Source organism: Berghia stephanieae, chromosome 9, assembly GCF_034508935.2.
Source record: "Berghia stephanieae isolate SIO BIC M18660-M18661 chromosome 9, UCSD_Bste_1.3, whole genome shotgun sequence".
Classification (NCBI taxonomy): Eukaryota; Metazoa; Mollusca; class Gastropoda; order Nudibranchia; family Aeolidiidae; genus Berghia; species Berghia stephanieae.
The window spans coordinates 3,200,504-3,223,715 of NC_088368.1; the positions used below are offsets into that span (position 1 = coordinate 3,200,504).

The 23,212-nt window shown below is 37.7% G+C and overlaps 1 protein-coding gene across 1 annotated transcript; it reads right to left on the minus strand.

Moving 5' to 3' along the window:
- Positions 1 to 871: 871 nt before the first annotated feature.
- Positions 872 to 20,061, minus strand: LOC144979510 (ATP-dependent zinc metalloprotease YME1L-like). Its single transcript, XM_078926206.1, has 2 exons — positions 19,672 to 20,061; positions 872 to 8,825 (listed from the first exon to the last, which is right to left on the minus strand). The coding sequence occupies exons 1-2, from the start codon at positions 19,708 to 19,710 to the stop codon at positions 6,639 to 6,641; spliced, it is 2,226 nt and encodes a 741-aa protein (XP_078782332.1). The 5' UTR covers positions 19,711 to 20,061; the 3' UTR covers positions 872 to 6,638.
- Between the last annotated feature and the right edge of the window lie 3,151 nt (positions 20,062 to 23,212).

Below are 23,212 nucleotides of genomic sequence, written 5' to 3' on the forward strand. Positions count from 1 at the left end.
GCAACCTTTTTTTATTCTACTAAGTGGCCTAAGTAACTCCGGATGGCCTAAGTAACCCCGGTTGATGGTACTTAGTTTGAGATCACCTAAGTCTCATCCAGACACAAGCACAGGTCCCCACGAAGGGGATTACACTCAAATGTTTACAAATCATATGTAAACAAAACATAATATTTATAGTGCATAACAGAGAGATGATTTACAAGGAAAAAAATATCATCTCCCTAAATTAACCATACATTTGACCGTTTCCCTCTCAGGGTATCCAGCCAGGGCCAGGACAAAACTAAGTAATCTCATTCCAAGACAAAGACAGAAAGCATGTTGGAAAACAGATATAGGTGGATAGAAGACACAGTAAGTGCCTCCCTGCCCACTATGGGAGGTCAGGAACCCCACCCAGGATTTACAATGAAAAAAAATATCATCTCTCAAAACTATAACTATACATTCGACTGTTTTCCTCCCAGCCAAGGTCTCCGGCCAGAGTCAGGACAAAACTAAGTAATCTCATTCCAAAACAAAGACAGAAAGCAATTGGAAAACAGATAAGAGGGGTTAGAAGACACTACGAGTACCTCCCTGCCCACTATGGGAGGTCGGGAACCCCCACCCAGACAACCCATATCAATATAAAGCAAAGACAACACAGTGCGTAACAGAGAGATGATTTACAAGACAAAAAATATCATCTCCCAAAACGCGGACTATACATTTTGACTGTTTCCTTCCAAGCCAGGATATCCGAGGAAAAATCGGGTATTATTCCAGCCTCTCATTGGAAAACCCTATCATCACTATCATTTCTCAGTAAATGAGTAATCAGTGAATAATGCTTTGGACGCGTTGAAAAAAAATGTTAAATTCTACATTTGCAGAATATTTTCACACATTTTATTGTGAAATTAGGTGGTTTTTTTTGTTTGTTTGTTGCTTTAGGTCTCTTCCAACACAATTGAGGTTATATGAGAGACCGCTGAAACAAAAAAACAAGCAATCTAACAAAAATAGTACAAATGTAAATCAAAATCATAACCTAAAGTTATCATAAGCGAAATTATAAATAACCAAGAACAAACAGGCAGAAGATTTACAGAAAAAAAAATATCCCCTGTCAAAAATACAATCACAAACCAAAGAAGCAGGATAGGCTAGTAAAGAGAAGAAGAAACGACATCACTATCGGATCGTATACCCATGCGAACATCATAGGTATATGATTCAAGGGTGATGCTCCCATCCAACCACCCGCGAAATTATGTGTAAAAGACAGCTGATTGGCGATTATTATTTTTGGTGCGCATGAATACAAATCCAACGTTTTTAGTTTTGGGTCAAATTGTCATTCAAGCAGAAAAAAGATACAAATTATGGTGAATAGAAGTACTAATACCATACCATTTGGTTACAAAATATCTAATACTAATAATCTTACTTGGAGGGGTGGAATAAATGTATTCTTTCATTTCTTTGTATTTGTATTTATTAAACTCATTATATTTTTATCGTGCAATAACACATACTCGCAAGCTCGTAGTGTTCTTGGGCACGATAAAATAACTTGATTAATATAATACAAAGAGATGAAAGAACCGTATAAGTATAATGTCATTCTGAGACAAAGACAGAAAGCAAGTTGGAAAGCAGATATAGGAGGATAGAGGTAGAAGATCAGTAACGTTTGTTTTTAAGGGTTTTACGGCACTTGCAACACATTAAGGTCATATCAGCGCCAGTAAAAAGGAAGAAAATGGAATAGTAAAAAGTTCAAGAATTACAGTTAAAGCACCCAAGAAAAGGTAAGACAAAGGGGAATTGGTTCCAAGATCATACTATCAAAGTACTTAGTTTGAGATCACCTAATAGTTTCATCCATACACAAGCACAGGTCCCCACTAAGAGGAATACACTCAAATGTTTTACAAATCATATATAATATAACGAAAACATAATACAATGCATAACAGAGAGATGATTTACACGGAAAAAAATATCGTCTCCCAAAACTAACTATACATTTGACTGTTTCCCTCTCAGCCAGGGCATCTGGCCAGGACAAAACCAAGTAATCTCATTCCAAGACAAAGACAGAAAGCACATTAGAAACCAGATGTAGGGGATAGAAGACACAGTAGGTACCTCCCTGCCCACTATGGGAGATCAGGAACCCCACCCAGGAAGACCAGTAAGTGCCTCCCTGCCCAGAGAAAACAGTATAATAATGGGGAAATGGTTCCAATAAGGAATAGATGTAAATTCCCAGAGTTTACTACAACTACAAATGTGCATACAAGTTTAAGATAAACTAAAAATCTCACATATGACAAGTACACGTTCCCATAGAGAGGAATACACTCAAATTGTAAACAACAGAGATATGATTTACAAGGGGATAAAAATATCTCCCACTGTAACTATACATTTGACTGTTTCCCTCCAAGTCAAGGACTCCAGCCAGGGAAAGGACAAAACCAAATAATCTTCTCACTTCAAGACAAAAACAGAAAGCAACTCAGAAAACGGACATAAGAGTAAGAGGATAGAAGACACAGCAAGTGAACTTTTGCCCACCATGAGAAATCAAAAAACCCAACCCAAAATCCTTGGGTTGCTCTTGTCTATTTCTCTTTCCAAGACAGACCCTGAAGAAAAAAAAAATTCTTAAAAAAGAGATTTTATTCTTTTATATTTTATCAATGTTTATTGTTTGTTTTGTTTTTAAGGGTTTTACGGCGCTTGCAACACATTTAGGTTATATCAGCGCCAGTAAAAAGGAAGAAAATGGGAAAGTAAAAAGTTATAGAATTACAATTAAAGCACCCAAGAAAAAGTAAGACAAAGGGGAACTGGGAACAAATAGGGATCAGATGTAGATTCCAAGAGCATACCACCAATGTACTTAGTCTGAGATCACCTATAAGTCTCATCCGGACACAAGCACAAAATCCAACAAAGAGGAATACACTCAAATGCTTACATTATACATTAAAAATAAATATAATACATAACAGAGAGATGATTTACAAGGAAAAAAATATCATCTCCCAAAACAATAACTATGCATTTGACTGTTTCCCTCCCAGCCAGGACTCCGACCAGGGCCAGGAAAAAAAACCAAGTAATCTCATTCCAAGACAAAGACAGAAAGCATGTTGGAAAATAGATATCTGGGGATAGAAGACACAGTATGTACCTCCCTGCCCGCTATGGGAGGTCAGGATCCCCACCCAGTCAATGTTTATTGTTCAAGGTGTCACTTCACGAATGTATTCATTATTCTGTCTGTTGTTACACAATGACAATGGTGACATTCATGTAAATAAACGATATGTACACAAGAATGACAGTGTCTATCAACACAGTTTTATCACTTCCATTTCATCATCACATTCCATTCATTCCAATCACAAATCTTCACTTTAACAATAACAACAACAACAAAAGGTCACATAGAACAATGATAATTCAACACGGGCAGTTGGAGTTAAACATACTATCAGTCACATCCCGTCTTCCATACAAACAGGTCTGGGATTTTGATATTTAAAAAAATTGTAAAATAAAATATAAACCGATCACCCAGACGTTTAATTAAAGAGATATAAAAGTAGTCCCTAGTCCTTCAGAGCCATTCGGCCCAAGCATGGAGCCAGAGTTTATCCCATTACTATAGTGTGAAACGGACAATAGCAATTGGTTGCTATCCTTTGGATAGGACACTAGTCTATGTCAAAGTAGTTTCCGCCAAATCTAACAGACCCGGCTACCCATTCACTGCTGGGTGAACAGGAGGGTCCGATACAAATCTCGACTGCACCCAGGATCCATCTCGGTCCCTTTGTGTGTGAGCTGTCGGCTATCGGAGCCCCAAAGAGATATACCAGTCACTTCATCTTTGTTGATTTGTCACATTGTATACTGCCATACTCTGAAAAGTGAAGTCCTAGGTTTGAGAGTTTTTGTCTAGATGAGAGTTATTCTAATCGATCGATATTTGAAGGACGAGTTTTCTGGTCAAAATTTTAAATACATGTTTGTGTGTTTTTTTCAGAGTAGGAAAGCATATAAATAACAACTTTGTAAATCCGGCAATACAACAAATGTGACATGCCGTCCCAAACAGTATTCCTGTCATATAACACACACTACATGGATGTCGGGTTTAACTCCTGCTTTAAATAAGAATTTTAAATGCCTTCAATACTAGAGATTTCTGCTACTTTTCAAAATTGGAAAAAATATATTAAAAATGAGCATGTGCATAGATAGTTTTATTCAACATGTAAAAACTAAAAACCTTAACTTTGATACTACGCCTATAATTTGTCTCAGAAATAATGTAATAAATAGGCATAGGGTAAAAGTAACTCGGGTAAACTACGGATATAGTCGGTGTTAGGGTTGAGTGAGTTAAATGCTTTCAATGGAGAGTGAGTAGACTGTTTTAAAACTTCAATAAAACTTCCAATTCCTTTTTACTCAATAGCAGCTACAAAATTACTTTAAATTTAAAATCTGTTCTTTGCATCGAGTTCATTCCAACATAATACAGTGGAATCCTGATAAAGCCAACACCTCCAGACCAGACACATTGGTGGACTTGAATAAGGAAGATTGACTTTATCCACTATCAATGGAACACAATTAAGACTTAGATAAAGAACATAATTTGGGACCAACATGAGGTGTTGACTTTATGGGATTCCACTGTACCAGAGAGATGTGATGAGACAAATATGTGGGCATGTCGTTGATATGATCATGGTGATCTATCCTGTCGTCATGGTAACACAAAAGCAAATTCTCTTACACTTTTAAAGAATTGATTTGTTATTTAAATGGAAATGTTTAAAAATAAAAACCAGGTGTTTGTCTGCATGTATTTCCCCCGTATAGAAAAGAAAGTAGGGCAGGCACTTATGTTGATAAACAAAAACAAAATCTGTAGTGAGTCGAGAAGTTCCAAAACGTTTACAAAACCAAGCTGCAAGACAAGTACATATCAAGAAAGGGTTTTATGGAGCTTGCGACATATTTAGGTCATATCAGCGCCAGTTAAAAGGAAGTAAATAGGATGGTCAAAAACATTCTCGACGTACAATTAAAAGGACATAATAATAATAAGTAAGCCAAAGGGGAATATTTTAAATAGGGAACAGATGTAGATTCCAAGAGCACACTATCAGTGTATAAAAATAAAATATCATCTCCCAAAACTATAACTATACATTCAACTGTTTCCCTCTCAGCCAAGGGCTCCGGCCATGATCAGGACAAAACTAAGTAAACTCATTTCAAGACAAAGACAGAGAGCTATTGGAATATAGAAGCCGTACAAGATGAAAGAAGACACAGTAAGTACCTCCCTGCCCACTATGGGGGTTCAAAAATCACACCCAGGAAAAAATATCTTTTCCTAAAACTTTAATTATGCATATGACTGTTTCCCTCACAGCCAAGGACTTTGATAAGGGAAAGGACAAAACCAAGTAATCTCATTCCAAGACAAAGACAAAAAGCAAGTTGGAAAACAGATATAGGGGGATAGAAGACACAGTAAGTGACCTCCCTGCCCACTATGGGATGTCAGACATACATGATATTCGTGGTGACCCACCACTCCAATCGGGTGTCATGCCTGGCTATTACAGGGAGTTGTTTTAGGTCGTTTTCTCAGGGTTTTACGGCACCTGCGACACTTATAGACTAGATAGTAAAAAAAATATCTAGACTGACACTTCAAGCGCCCGAGAAAATGTAAGACAAAGAAAAATGGTTAAAACAGGGAACAGATGTAGGAACACACATTCCAAGAGCAAACTATCAATTTGCTTTGTTTGAGATCACCTAAAAGTCCCATCCAAACAACAGCACAGGGTCCCACCAAGAGAAATTGACTCAAATGCTTACAAAACATGATATTCAAAACAAAAAAGTATAAAAGTATATAACAGAGAGATGATTTACAAAAAAAAAAATGTCATCTCCCAAAATCTACTTTACTACTATACATTTGACCATTTCCCTCTCAGCCAAGGACTCCGGTCAGGGCCAGGACAAACCAAGTAATCTAATTCATTCCAAGACTAAGATAGAAAGGAACTCGGAAAACAGATATAAGGGAGATAGAAGACAGTAAGTGACCTCCTAAAGTCTGAAATTGGAAAAGAGACTACAGTAAGAGTTCCACCAAGACACGGGCACAGACAAGAGGGGAAAACACATTGTATCAATAAATAAAAACACACTCTCTGACACACATGCTACACACTCACATACCCTATAACTATAATGACTCTGACAAGTACACACGCACACAAGTGAGCACATATGCACGTGATTTTTAAATGTTGATAAAGGAATAGGTGACTAAAATTAGATAAAAGAAACTTAAAATTCAACCCATAAATTTTCCCTACAAAATAAAAGTAAAATGACTTGATGTATTCGTCAACCTGTCGAAGTCTCTGTTGTCAAAAGTAATAAAATTATTCTCTTCACCATTGGACAGAAAAGTCACTGTCTCAAAACACAAGATTTTGGTTGAAAGCATTTCTGGACTTTTTTAAAAAGTTTTTTTTTTTTAAATGTTGCCAGAAAGCCCTTCACAATCTGTCTATAACATTAAATAATTAAAATTACTTCAATGGTATGGCCTTCCCTTCAATCACAGCCTTGATCTCGTCTTTGTCCAAGGTTTCATACTTCATCAAAGCTTTGGCAAGTTGGTGCAGTTCTGAATTATGAGATTTCAAAATGAATTTGGCTCTGTCGTAAGCCTCTTGCATCAAGCGTTTTATCTCCTGGTCAATCATTTCTCTTTGACTCGGGCTGATTTCCATATCCGAAAAGCTTCGAAGTCCAACTTTATCGGACATTCCGTTGAGCATGACCATGGCTGTGGCTACTTGAGTGGCCTGTTTCAAATCTGACGAGGCACCAGTCGTGACTTTCTCGACGCCATAAATGATTTCCTCTGCTGCTCTGCCACCCATGGCAGTGTCCATGCTAGCTTTGAGTTGAGCTACAGTCCTGTTGTAAACTTCTTTCTCATCTAAGAAGGATGTGTGTCCTAGAGATTGTCCACGTGGGATAATGGTGACTTTGTGAAGAGGGACAGCATCTTTGGTATAGTACGCCACTAAGGTGTGACCCGCCTCGTGATAGGCTGTCAGCCAATTGGTATCGTCGTCGGGGATTTTATGCTTCCTCTCCGGTCCCATGAGAATTTTATCCCTGGCAAACTCCAGGTGTTCCATCGTGACAGTCTCACGATTGTCAATGGCAGCCTTTAAAGCCGCTTGGTTGATCAAGTTCTCCAACTCAGCACCAGAGAATCCTGTCGTGCCTTTTGCCAATTTATCCACATCCACGTCTGGAGATTTCTTCACTTTGCTGATGTAGAGTTCAATGATTTCTTTACGGCCTTGAAGATCGGGTAAGCTGACGGTGACCTCAACATCGAAACGACCGGGTCTCCGCAAGGCTTTGTCTAAATTGTCTACTTTGTTGGTGGCGCCCAGAACAATGATGCCTTCATTTTGCTGGAAGCCATCCATCTCAGACAACAGCTGATTGATGGTCTGGTTGGCATATGGATGGATGGCAGAGTTGGTTCTTTTGGCACCTACAGAATCAAATTCATCAATGAAGATGATGCATGGAGCAGCTTGTTTTGCAGCTGTGAATAACTGTCGGATACGCTTGGCCCCTAGACCGACAAACATTTCATCAAATTCAGACCCAGCTGCATGAAAGAAAGGAACACTGGCTTCCCCAGCCACGGCTCTTGCCAACAGAGTTTTACCTACTCCAGGTGGTCCTATTAAAAGAACTCCTTTGGGCAGCTTGGCTCCTATTGCAGTGTATCTATCGGGGTCTCTCAAGAAATTCACAATGTCTTGCAATTCTTCCTTGGCTTCTGCGGCACCTTTGACATCATCAAAGGTAACAGTGACATCTTCAGGATTAACTTCGTAATTCGTGCCGCTGAGGAAGCCTAGAGATCCACCAGTCCTCATAGAAAAACTTGATGAGACTATCTGTAAAATGAGCCACACCGTAAAAGCAAACAACAAAAGCGAGCGAAGTCCTCCCATTCTTCTCTTGCCGAGCTCCTCCTTAGCTTTATACCCTTCTGCAAACGCCACATTGATGCGACGCTCTGTGTCAGAGTCTGCATTGGCGGATGTGGTCGACTGGGCTCCCATCGTTGTAGTTGACGAACCAGCGCCGCCGACATTTGTTGCAGTATTAAGTTTCTCAGACAGTTTTTTGTCTGAACGAGTGTTAAAGAAATCTGGAATATTGTCAAGGACGGACGAGTCCTTTTTCAAACGAGTTCCAATTCCCAATGTCTGCTCTGAACGACGAGTCTTGAACCCTCTATGTTGAATATGAAAATGGTTCTGAGCGAGGGTGTTGAATATGTGCTGGAAAGACCTCGTTTTCGCTGCCGATTGAATATAGCTGGGGAGACAAGTTGATTCTTGATCTCGACTGAGCTCAAATTTGGAAAAACCTGTTTTGTTTTCAAAGAAACTTTCAGCTGAGACGTGGTTTTCTCTCCAACGGGGCGCTACTCCAGACTGACAATTTCTCCTCATGAGAGCAGATGTTGGGCTTTGAACCTCGTGGACCAGATCCTTTAGCAGACAGCTCAGGTCAGAAATCTGTAGAGGGGTGACAGCCGGGTTGTCTTTTTGATGCTTGTTTCTATCCTTCTTGTTGGATTTGTTGTGCTGACTGTATCTGTGTCGTCCTGCTGTGGCCTGGTTAGACATGGCCCGTACTCCAGAGATCAAATTTGACAGGTGGGACATTGCCTGATGGAATGAATGAAAAAAAAATTATTAACAAATAAGTAACAAAAAAATATATTTTAAGAAACTTGAAAACTTGAGCTTTTATATAGCGCAATATGCACTAAACATGCTCAAAGTGCTTTACAAAGGGTCCCTGACCAACAGCAACACGTAACATGTAGAACGAGACATGACGCCTGTTAGGTGATATTACAATTTTTGTCCTGACAGAGACAACACTGTTAACTCATTTTACACCGGAGTACAGGGAAAGAATGTGAGTAAAAAACCTTTTCCAAGGACTCAACTATGCGCTGAGAGAGGCTCGACTTCAGGACATTCCGATCCGAAAGCAAGTGTCACACCACAAGACCAAATAGCCGCACATTTCAATAATATAAATTTCAGAAATAGAGCTCTTAAAAAAATGCATATCCTTTTTAAATACTAAACAAACATAGACACATCCAAATACCCTTGCCCACCCCTATGATTATTTGATAAAAACGTAAAAATTATTTGATTGTATCTTTAGAAAGTATATTTCACTCAATAAGCTGGTGTTTTCATCCAACAACCATGATGGCAGAGAACAACTGGATACTGGATAACATTGAAAGAAAGAAGAAACAAACATAAAGTGTAGATATTTTATAAACTTATAGTATGCGAGAACAAACAGCTATAACAACAGAGACCACCAAGGAAAACCAAAGAAATGAGCACTGTTATCATGGGTGCCAGCAGGAAGAAGTGCTGAAACCTGAAACTAAAATCTTGACATTTTGCCAAACCTGAAAATGTTCCTACTAAAATGCGGCCTAAACTTTACTCTTATTTCATCATTGTTTTTATACCATTATTAAATGATTACACAGCAAACTCAAAACACTGAAACCGGAGGTATTTGACTTCGAGATATCGCGAAACCGAAATTCCGGCATGAACCGGAAAACTGGCAGCTATGACTGCTATCAGCTACCCCACTCCAGAGAGAATACCACAGTCAGACCATTTATTCCAAGTACAAAAAGGTTATGTGAAGAATGATAACTCCTTTGTTTAGATCACAATTCAATTTATTGAAGATAACAAATGATGAAACATTCTGCAGAGAAGATGTAAGCGATAAACATATTATTCAACAACCAAACAGAAACTAAATGAACTTGGTAATAGTAATAGTAATAACTTGGCATTATGGAATTCCCTCCCTATGAACCTGAGAAATTCCAACAGTTATGAAAAATTTACTCGTCATTCAGAAAACATGTCTGTCACAGGAAAAATTCGTAATTATTAGGAGAAAAAAATTGTAGTTGCTATTGTTGCCTTTAAAAATCAACAATTCATTCTTATCCTCATAAGGATTAAATAACACTTCAAAATCCTTAAAATTATCTAGTCTGGCATCAACTTTCATTTTCAACAAGTTTTAATGACTCAAGAAGTTCAGAAATTGGTGCCAAAAGTTTGTAATTCTATTGATGTTTCATAGTAGTAGCATGGGTGTCAGCAGGAAGAAGTGCTGCAACCTGAAACTAAAATCTCGACACTTTGCCAAACCTGAAAATGTTCCTACTGAAAAAGCGGCCTAATCATCACCGTTTTTATACCATTTTAATGCTGAATCACGTTTTTCGAATTTTTACCGATGCTATTAGGTTATTTTACTCAAAACACTGAAACCAGAGATATTTGACTTAGAGATATCGCGAAACCGGAATTCCGGCATGAACCGGAAAACTGGCACCCATGAGTAGTAGGCAGGTCTGCATGACCTATCTTCTGTACATAAGCTGTAACAAATTGAATTGAATTGGACAGTGGACCCCAACAATTGGGTAGAGACTGGCAATGGTCCATGGATTCATGGGATTGGGTCACAAAATAAGCATTTCATTATTTCCATTTTTATCGACTTCTTATTTTGACAATCAGTCACCTGAGTACGTTTTTGGTACAACTATATTTTATTCTTTTTTTGAAATTTATTTCAATACAATCAATAAAAATTTATCAAATCAATACAATTGATGCTGTGTATCTAGGTGAAATACTCATACATCCACCAGCCTGATATAGCATACCAACACACAAAACTGAGTGTAATCTCGAATGTTTATAGTCTGAATGAAAATTTAGTGAGAACTAATTATTAAAATGGCTGTCTAAAAACAATAACAAAGAGCTGAGTGACATCATCTTTGTTTCTTCTCTGCAAAACATAAACAATCAAATGTCCCTTCACCCTCGACAGGCTGCAGTAAATTCATCAAACATCCACAAGTCCACTGTGACATTTTAAAAAAAAGGATGATCACTACAGATATAGAACATTGTTATGATGATGTGCCTTTCCGGCTGGGTAATCAATGATTTCTCTTGTATACTAGACCGGAATCAGAAAGGTAATAGTGCAAACAAAACTTGTGACAATAGATGCCATATATCAAACAAATACCAAAAACTCTCCAGACAGACCAGGGGTGTGATGATAGCTTCTTGTTCAACAATTTGTACTTATAAAATAATTTATATAAACTGGCAGGATAAATAAAACACCATTGTGAGAACAACTCAAAAAGGAAACAATAATTCAAAGGACTTGATGATTTATATACACAATACACTGCATGGAAAACAACACACCATAAAATAAAAGGGGAGACTTTTCCCATATGAGTTGATCCTTGCAATTATTACTACTCAGTCATTGACCAAGGGACTGAAACAGGGTAGTGAAAGCATTCAAATAAAGATGTTTCCTTAGGTTGACATGAAGTGGAAAACTCTTGTTAGTTTCTCTATATATTTTTTAATTCAAACATTCAGTGACGTTTTGAGATGACAAATCCATTCAGAAATTAAGAAAAGACTATGAGGATAATGTGGTCTAGTGGAATGACACTCGCTTTCGGACCGGAAGGTCCTGGGTTCGAGCCTTGCGCTCGGCGCATAGTTGAGTCCTTGGAAAAGGCTCTTTACTCACATTCTCTCACCGTACTCAGGTGTAAAATGAGTACCTGGCCTTTGTCCAAAAAATTGTAACATCGCCTAACAGGCGTCATGTCCCGTCCTATATGTTAAATGTTGCTGTTGACCAGGGACCCCTTGTAAAGCGCTTTGAGCACGTTTAGTGGATATTGCGCTATATAAAAGCTCAATTTTTTTCTTTTTTTTTTTCATTGCTTGACCCAAGCCTGATACCAGTGCGTCATCAGTGTACTGCTGGGTCATCTCTCTACTCTTTAGACTCGACGGACATGATAATAAATGTCAGGTTGGTTTAATGAACTCATAGCCTGATATCAAAAAAATTATGTCATAATCATAAAACAATAAGATGACCATGAAAAGGAAGTTGTGAATTGTGCATTCCAAAAGGTCAACCACCAATATACATTTGTTTCCGTGAGCACCACTAACTAACAACTCGCTTTTCACTTATCTTTTGTTATCCAACAACTAAATTACTTAGAATTAGAAGTGTTGAGAATATGAACATCGCATAGTATTGGATAGTATTCTAAGTCTAGTATTTAGTATTCTTATTCTTAGCCTCAAGTTTTAGTTTTATTATTAATATTATTGATTTAGGTAATTTCAGCGCCAGTATAAAGTAAAGGAAGAAAATGGGATTGTTAAATAATTACAGATTTACAATTAAAAGTAAAAGCACACAAGAAAAGTAAGCCAAAGGGATATGGTACAAATACAAATAGGGAACATGTGCAGATTCCAGCAGCATACACTATCAAAGTCTCATTCATTCAGACACAAGACAGGATACCACTGAGAGGAATACACTCAAATACTTACACTTAAACAATAATATAAATTGAAAACAACAAATAGAATATACATAACAGAGATATGATTTACAATCTCCCAAAACATTAAATATACACTATACATTTGACTGTTTCCCTCCTGGCCAAGGTAAAACCAAGTGTAATCTCATTCCAAGACAAAGATAGGTACTTCCATCGCGGCCGCGATTCCCCCAGTCCCTCCCCTCGCTAGATCGTGTGCCCCAATTTCCCCATCAAGTTACATCAACTCTTTTTTCTAGGTCATGTTTGATATTCGTTTTGCGGTGTATTATAAAATTATTTCCTAATTTTAAAAGTTCCGATGTTGAGGATTATTTCTACATAATTTTCTTTAAAATTAATAGATTCTATCTTGTGGTGATTTCACAATGAAAATTTGTCAGTTTTTGTCGAAACGTAACTCAAAAACTACTCATCCGACAATAAAAATTTAAAAAACGACAGAATCGTCGACTATTCCACTTTTCCATGAGCAGGCGACAATCTAAATAGAACACCGGCATGACGTCACAAAGAACCGGCAAACGCACCCTCTAAAACGCTTGAATTTGGAGGCGCGCCGGAAGTTGATCTACGAGTAACCAAATTTAAACTCCCACTTCACTTTCTTCCTTTGTCTTGATTGCCGAAGTTGTGGATTGGTTTGGTTTTCATTTACATCATCTGTTGTTGACAGTTCAGTTGTATTGTTCAACGTGGAAATGTGATTTCAGCTTCATGACCAGTTATCGAACTTCATTCTATCTTTGAATTCGTTTCGGATTTGGTGAATATAAATACCTATATAATTGATATTATTTTTAAAAAGTGAATTGGTGTGGTGCTTGCCTCTGCCAGCTTACCACCCATCACCTGTTGTTTCTTTTAATTATTGATCTTAATTTTATTCATCTTCTTCTTTCTTTTTCTGTTTCCTCCTCCTTTCCTTTTGATTCTCTTTCTCTTCTTCCCCCCCCCCCCCCCCCACCACCACTACTTCTCCTCCTCCTCCTCCTCCTTCTTCTTCTTCTTCTTCAACTTCTCTTCCTCCTGCTTCTTTTTTTTTTTTTCTTCTTTCATGTTTAATGCTTTACACACCATGTATGAGATATTTTTAGTAACTTCTTAGCGTCTTAGCCTTAGCAAATCATATTCAAGAATTGGATTTGCCCTTGCAGGGATTGTTTCTCACTTTTTTCTTAACTGTAACTGTAATTTAATCTATGTCTTTATTTTTATAAATTTTTAAGTCATTTAAGTCACTCTTTTTCTTCCCCCTCTTCATGTCTTGTTGGTTAATGTTGGCAGTCAGTTTTGAAAAACATGTTTTGCAGCATGTGCGAGACCTTGTCTGAAGGCTTCTGCCCAATTGAATTTTTAAAAAATACATAATAATAATTTAGCATTGAAAATAGCTCGCCCTTGCGGGAAATTACTGCTCTCTTTTTTGAAATAGTAACTTAGCAATTTGTTATTAAATTGATTATTTGAAACTGACAACCTTCAGTCACTATTCTCACATTGTTCATCATTCTTTTTAACTCAAGACATCATTATGGCTGATCAAGATCCTGCTTTGACTGCTTATATAAACAGTGAGCTGCTGCCACTGAAAAATGGCAATGTGATTTATATCTACCTTCGTCACGACAAAGACATTCCAGTAACTGCAAATTACATACATACACTTTTCATCAATCAAAGCTATGACTGCACATGTGATGCAATTGCTTTGAAACTAAGACGTTTGGTGAAGGAATATAAAGCAAAGAAAGAACGAAAGCGGGATTATCCTAAGTTACAGAGTCTCCTGGCATCCGAATTCAGTGTACCTGTGTCTGGTAGGAAAAGAAATGTTGTGGAGGGGGCTGCTATCGTGGATAGGGATAATGAGACTCAGGCTGTAAATCCACTGGAATTGAGAAATGATTGTGCAAAATGTCCTGGGGTGCGAGTGGAGAAACAAGGATTATTTAAAAAGCTCAAGGATACCTGCACCTCTCTTCGGAGACAGAGAAATATAATGTCCAAAACTTATAATGTAAAACGTGTGAATTACAAAATTCAAAGAAAAGACTTAATGATAGAAAAAAGGCAGACTGAGTTAAGAAGTTTGAGGAGAGACAAGAAGTTGTTGGAAAGGAGGGTGAAGGCTTTAGAGTTGGTGGGGGAAAGGACTTATTTTCTCAAGATGTTGGAAAAGGAGAAGAGAAGACGAGTTAATGCTGAAATAGCACTAAACAAAGCAAAGTTAAAATTAAAAAACCTGGAGGATTTGTTACAGAGTGAGCAAAATAGAATTCTGATTTTGGAAAGTGAATTAGAACAACCAACAAATGGAGACGACGATGTCGTCAATACTCACACAGGACGGTATTGTGACAACATGCGACTGGCAATTTATAAATGCTTGGTCAGCAATGTTCCTGTGGAGAAAGCTGGCGACCTGATTCTATTCATCTCCTCTGTTCTTCATGACCAACAGCTTTCCTGTGCTCCGGGACCCTCGACTGTTTGCCGCATGGCTCATGAGCTTGGTGTGCTGTCCGACCTCCAGACTGCAGAAGCCATGTTTTTATCGGACAACACTACACTTGCATGGGATGCCACCTCCATTGAGGGCACTCATGTGAATGAGGTCCACATTGTTACCTCACATAGGAAAACTATGTACCTGCAGGTTGGTCACTTGTCCGGTGGAACAACAGAGGACTATTTAAACTACATAGTCAACACCCTCAAGGGAATTGCTGCATCTTATGCTTCCTATACCGACCAGACAATGGAGGATGTCTTAAGTATATTTTATGCCAGCATAACCTGTACCCTGACAGACAGAGCTGCCGTGAACCACTGCGTCAGTGCTGAGCTGAGTATGCTCCTAAACAAAGAACTGGTAGAGCTAAACTGCAACGTCCATCCACTCGACGGGTTAGCCTCAACCACAAGAAAAGCACTTGGTATTCGTGACAGAGCTAAAAATATACCAAGTAATGTATATGGCAAGGACTGTCGTGCAGCCAACTTCATTTATTGTTTTTCAAAACTTCGATACAAAGCAAGTTCTGGTGATCCTGCAGGATTTAAATTATTTTTGGACAGATCTGGACTCAGATAAGGCATTCTTCCTCGGTATGTAGGAAACCGGCTCCATGTTTTGTTCCACTCTGCAGGCATCATTTACAGCCTAAAGGAATCATTCACCACCTACCTGAAGAAGTATTGCACTGCAACCCAGATTCGCCTGTCCCTTCTCGGAGACCTGAGTAACAGTGATATAATGGTGCAGGTACAAGTTCTAGGTCTCTTTGGGAAAGTATTGACTGGACCCTGGATGCGCCTCTTCTACAAGAATCCAGAGCAGAAGAGACATTTGGAAATGGTGCCTTATATGAAGGGATGTTTGAATTATCTGCATGAGCTCTCTGCTGACCCTTCTAAATTGCTTGAAGACAGCGACGATGCCTTCGGAGTCCCCATTGCAGCTGACAATGTCTATCTAGCTCTGAAAAAGGACCCTGCTGCAGAATCCTTTCCTGACATAGTTAAATGTGTCTGTTCAGCCATGCTTGCCACTCTAAGGAGACAACTCGCTCCATACATCGACGGACGTTTTAGCCAACCAACACCTTCCATGCTGTCACAAACATCTTCGGCCCCTCTCAACAACATTGCCGCAGAGCGCATTTTAGGAATGTTTGACGCCTTGTCCCGAAAGGCCCCCAATGCAACTGTTGGCTTTGTTGACAGTAAGGTAAAGGCTGCAATGAATGGCACCCTCAAATATGTCATGGAGAAAGGTCAACTTGTTAAACAACAGATGCTGCAATACGCCATCAAGAGGGCCCCAGTAATAATCAAAGAGAGGAAGGATAGGCACAAAGAAAACCTTTCTGCTGCTCAAGAACGACAAACATTGAAGGCGCAACAGAGAGACGCGACTGCCAGACGCAAAGTGGAGAAGGACGTTAAAGCTCTACTTATTAAGGAAGATCATGCTGGAATCCTTGAAAAAGTGGATGCAGGTTCACATAGTTTTGTATCCAGCTTATTGTCGGGCACAATTCCTTCTTCCTCCTTTCTCCATGTCTGGGATGTTGATGGCGAGGATACTACATTTCGTGGCACCGTCTGTGGTTTTAAAGTCGTCCGGAAAATACGTTCTCTATTGATAGACTACGCAGCTGAAAAGGGAGATGGCACCAGGTCTACAGTGACCCTAAGCGAGATAGTCACAGATACTATCATGGGTGATCTTGTTGTCATCAATGCAAGCATGGAGGATGAATATCGGGAAGATATGGAACTACAAAGATGATGCTCCAATCTTCAACTCATTAAGCCTTCTTCGGATTGTATAGAGGTGAGATAATGTGAGAAAGTGCTCATTTTGGCTCATTAATTTGTTAATAATTCTAGCTTATAAATCTCCAGATTATGTCAACTCAATATGTAGAGCTGTGCAACCGCAAAAAGTCTTCGAATTCTTTTTGTTTCTGTGTGTACATTTAGGGTCAATAACACTGAAAATGTGGGTGCCTAGGCCTAGTCAATGAAAATGATATTATTTTTCTTTTCATAGTATTTGTTACATCTGAATGTTTCCTGCAATTCCAACAAACAGTTTGTTTTTTATGACCAAAGATGTTAACATTTCAGTCGACTCTGGGAAATGCCCATTTCCGCTCGTTTGTTTGTTCATAATTGGAGTTAGACGCTCAAAATTTTAGCTGTCGAATCAATGTGATGAACTTTATTCCATTTCTCAACCTTTTCAATGTCTTCTCTAACACTAACCGTTTCATGCAAATCAATCCACATCTTTTTGCTGTACAACAAAAAAAAATCTTTGAATTTTGAGGGGAAATCTTTGCCTTTTTTTAGTTTCCGCATGCACAGTTTGGTTCAATAACACTGAAATGTAGGCGCCTACTCAATGAAAATGATGTTATTATAGTTCTTTTCATGGTATTTATTACATCTGACAGTTTCATGCAATTCCGACAAACGGTTTGTTTTTTATGTCCAAAAATGTTAACATTTCGGTCATCGATTTGGGGAAATGCCCATTTCCGCGTGATAATTCATTCATAATTGGGGTTAGACACTCAAAAGTTAAGCTGTTGAATTAATATGAAGAACTTTATTCCATTTCTCAACCTTTTCCATGTCTCCTGTAACAGTTTCGTGCAAATCAATCCACAACTTTTTACAGTACAACCAAAAAATCATCGAATTTTTTTTAAAAATCTCTGAATTTTTATGTTTCCGCGTGTACATTCAGGGTCAATAACGTTGACAATATAGGTGCGTACTAATTAAAAATGATATTATTATATTTCTTTCCATAGTATTTGTTACATCTGAAAGTTTCATGCAATTCCGACGAATGGTTTGTTTTTTATGACATAAAATGTTACAATTTCGTCCATTTTCGGTCACGGATTTCGGTACTTAAATTAGGTACAGAAAACTGATTTTTCAAACCCAACAATGCTCAATTTAGTCACTTTTGCTTAAAAGAGTTTGCAATTCTGAGCATTTTGATACCAATATCATACATGTATCTCAATTTTTAAGGAAGATATTGTCATTTGAAAATTTGACAATTTCGTCGTCGCGACACCCTGCTTCAGCACCCAACTTCGGGACTTCGTATAAAAAAAAGTATCGGGCTCACAATGACAAAATTTCAACTGCTTAGAGTCTCATAGAAATTAAACAACTCCAATTTTTTTCAGAACTCTAGCTCTTTATTTAATTACATTTTAAGCGCCACGAAAACGCAAAAAATGCATATTTCCCATAAATCGCCAAGGGAGACAAAAAATGTGTCCGTCGAGGCAGCCTCTGGTCGGCACGCCATTTTGCTCTCACTGACTGGGCTGTGCAACTCGTGTTTATTTACCAAAGTTAAATGCTGGGCGAATGCGGGCGATGCTTATAATCGGTACGGCATTTCCATATTTTAAGAGAAAAATGGATGAGCTTTCCAGTAATGTAAAAATAGTCTGCTGAAATTTTGAGGAAATGAGTTTAATCTTCCTTTTTTTGAGAAATTTTAAAAATAAAATCGCTTCCCCTAAATAAACCAACAGTTATTTGGTATCGATCAAAACGTCAAGATCTTGTGCACATTTTAAACCAATTACTGATCCGATACCACCCATGGCCCGAATTCGCCAAGCTCTTCAAGATGACCGATCGCGAAAAGTTCGTTTTTTCCATCAGCGGGCGAGCCGATTAGTGACTTGTTTCAAAACCCACTTAAATTATCTTCAAAAAAAGCAGATAAATCATTTAGACACCATTTTAAAGGGATTTGAATAAGCTTTCGATATAAATTTTATCCTTGTCATTTTGATATTTAATGGAATACAACGAAGTAAAATTTATGTAAAACACATCGAAAATTGTCCGCCAGAGCGCATTAGCGGCAGTTTGCCGTACCTACTTAAATACAAGTATAAAGAAGGGGTAATTCACGACACATTTTTGGCCATAACTTTGCTTCTAGTAAAGCTAGAAGGATAATTTTTGCACCTTTGTGTTTGTTGTCTTAAGGGCTTTGCCATAAGATAAGTTTTGTTCTTATATTCATACTTTGAATTTTTCATGAAAGTCCCTAACAAAGAAGCAAATTAGAAAACATAGATATATATTGAAGACACAGTCAGTAAGTGCCTCGTTGCCCACTATGGTAGGTCAATAACCCAAACTAGTAATATCATTATCGATAGTAAAACTCGGTTAAATCATTCACTCAAGAGTCCTTCAATTAATTAGAAGAAGAAGAAGAAGAAGAAGAAGAAGAAGAAGAAGAAGAAGAAGAAAGGATGGTGATGATGAAGAAAAAGAAGTCGAATAGATATAGATCAAACTGAACTGAATAGATCATAAGCTGAACTATGACCTACTTACTAAGGTTAGACGTCTAAGTCTAAAACTAAATCTAAGTCTAAGATTTGGACAAGAGTGGTGGGTATCTCTGGACCTGAACTGTGAACTCTGCTAAGGCTGAGGGAGACATTGACATACACACTATTACTAACCTGGGGTTGGCAAAATGACTGGGCAAAGACGGATGCCATATTATTTGATAGGTCTCTACTTGAATAATATACAGCCAAAGAGGTTGCTTAGCAGAAGTTTGTTTATGTCGCCCTGGTTGGATTTTGATGGTTGTTGAATGTCCTACTGACTTCGTCGTGTCTGACGAAATATTCAGAGGTGTATCACAAACACAATAGTGTGTGTTTTAACAATGTTACAGTGCTACAAGGCTCGTCTTGGAACATATTCATATATCTAGAATTAATTAATTGAATTATACAAGTTCAGCTTCTAGACATGTTACAGATGTTATTAAAATGTGCAAGGCCGCTTTACGAAACGGAAACGGTCATTGGGTTGAGTAGATTTATTTTTTGTACCGGAAGTATTTTATACAATATAATTTATCCTTCAGAATCTGAAGATCTCTTGCTAAATGTAATCCATACAATTTTACTATAAACTATTCGCAATTAGAATCTGTGACAAGTGACAAGGCTGTGTTTACCAGAGGAAATTGATATGAGGTGACTTTATCCTAAACCTGAAGTCCATAGCTTAATCGGTAGATCCTCGACGCCCATATAAATGAATCCAGATCCAATCTGCATAGAGTCGGGAATATTCTGAAGTCCCCTCTATTCACACAAAAACGATTGGATAGCCAGGATTGTTAATAATAATAATAATAGATCTTTATTGTCCATAAATATGGCAATTTGTCATTTAGTTACACTTGTTATAATAAAAACGATAACTAAGATTGAACAGATATTTCACTCCTACTTATTTTCTCTCTCTCTCTCTCTCTCTCTCTCTCTCTCTCTCTCTCTCTCTCTCTCTCTCTCTCTCTCTCTCTCTCTCTCTCTCTCTCTCTCTCTCTCTCTCTCTCTCTCTCTCTCCCTCCCTCACACGTGCGACACACACAACACAAAAATATTCATTTCGCTTTCAATCTGCCACGACTGCGGCAACTCGACACCAAAAATTATCAGCATTATCAATTGGTCAGTCAATCTTACATCAAATAAATTAATCAGTTAATCAGTTAGAACCGGCGGAAAGATTTTGAGAAGTATGAGGTTTGATCATTTTTGACAGGTCTCGGGTCATATCATGAATAATATTTTCCGGACTGTATTATTAAACACTCGAGTCAAGCTCATTTTACAACATTTCGGCGCTTGCTATCAGCGTCTGATGGCTTCATCCATCACTAGGATTTTGACGATCTACCACTTCGCAAATTCTTTCCTCACTCGTGAATTAACCGCCTTTAACAATTAAATGCCGTATATTCCCTGGAAAGACGAATTTTAACATTTGGCCAGAAGACTCCTTCAAATATCGATCGATTTCAATTTCAATGGCCCTCGTCTTGACAAAAACTCTCAAAACTGGGACGTCGCGAAGTTTGTTAAATCCGTGCCTTTCCAGAGTACGTTGGGTGAATAACCCTCCCGACAATGGCGTCGGTGCATTGTAATGTCCAAAAAAGATGATCCTCCTTGGTATAGTATTGTCACTATGATATAGATAATTCGAAGATGACGTCACTCGGGTCTTTGTTAGTGATTTTTGCCATCCGCGTTTATGAGTAATGCTCACTGAACTGTATTAGCCCGACTATAAACGTTCATGAATACACAGTTTTGTGTGTTGGTCCGTTATATTTCCAGATGGCAATGTTATGAGCTTCTTGGCCAAGCGCATAGTATCTGTATAAGCCAAGATACCCGTAATCGGTGTACTTTGCTTGAGATCACCTTAAAGTCTCATCCAGACACGAGCACCACAGGATCCCATCACATGTTTACAAACCATTTATAAAAACCAAAACAAAAACCCCAAAAAGTAACAATGCATAACAGAAATGAATTACACGGTGAAAAAAAATCACCTCCCAAAACTAGCAATATTTAACTATTTCCCTCTCAGCCTGGGACAGGACAAAACCAAGTAATTTTTGAAATCTCATCCCCAAGACAAAGACAGAAAGCAATTGGAAAATACAGGGAGGTAGACGACACAGAAAGTACCTCCCTGCCCACTATGGGAGGTCAGAAATCCCACACAAGGAGCAAAGAGGATTAAGTCAACTATGTCGGAGTGAATTTGGTGTTGGTGGAAAGGGCCCAAGTAATCCCATTCCCCAAGACAAAGATAGAAAGTGACTAAGAAAACATAGTAGTAATATATAGGAAGAGAGACCCCACCCAGACACGTACCTTTAAAATTTTGACCAGGCCCTAATTTTGTCAAAAAACTCGCCTGAAGTCCCAGGTTTGGGAGTTTATAACAAGTTGAGAGTCATTGCAATTTCAATAGATCGAGATTTGAAGGACAAAATTCTAAATGTATCTTTTTCCGGAGTCCGGCAGCATGCATGAGAAGCCAGATGGTTCCATTCCAGTTCCAGAGCATGGAAATGGAAATGGAAATCGCCACTTGATAAGGACAAATGATTTTGAGTTCGTGTTGTTTTGTTTTTAAGGGTTTTACGGCACACTTGTCACATTGTCACAAACTTGCTTCAGTACCAGTGAAGAAAGAAGAAAAAATTGGATTGTCAAAAAATGATAGTAGAATTATGACAATGATCATTATGAAAATATTTTTTTTAAATAATGAATTAATAAATAAAGAATTTTTTTTAAAATAAAAAAATAAAATAATAATAATAATAATAATAATAATAATAATAATAATAATAATAATAATAATAATAATAATAATAATAATAATAATAGTAATAGTAGTAGTCGAAGTATGTAGTAGCAATAGTAGTAGTAATAGTAATGGTAATAGTAATTAGTAGTAGTAAATCTTTTTTTAAATCTTATTAAAAAACTCAACCAACAAGGATATGTTTTCCGTCATGAGATGTATTGAGCTGTACATGTAAAATCTGACAAAATTACAGTTGACAACAATACACATAGAATCATAATAATAGACATAGCAAATATTTAATATTTTAACTTTATCCTTCAAAAAATCAATGATAAAAATATGGAAAAATTGTCTCTAGAAAAAAAGAAAAGAAAGAAAGAAAAAAAAAAAGGGGGGGGGGGGCGAGAAGAGAGAACATCAATTTGGGGCAGATATTTTTAATGTCATCATTCATTCTAAATGTCACTTCACATCATTAGATATTTGTATAAATGTAAAACTTATATACACTGCACAGCAGTTTCAATGTTTAAAACCCCATTCAACTTGAATCAACACAATACGGTGGTCAAATTATAGTCAGTTGGAAATCTGTTTCATTCAAGTACAACAATCACATACAGATATTTGCTTTCAACTTTCAACTTGACAGGGATAAATTTATTCGACTTGTTTCCTCTCAGTAATTCCAAACATAACTCATGTGATGTTTTTAGTTTGATTATTTCTAAGGGTTTTTACGGCGCTTGCAATACAACACATTTAGGTTACATCAGCGCCAATAAAAAGGAAGAATATGGAATAGTAAAATGTTCTAGAATTACAATTTAAGTACCCAAGAAAAGGAAAGACAAGGGGAATTAGATC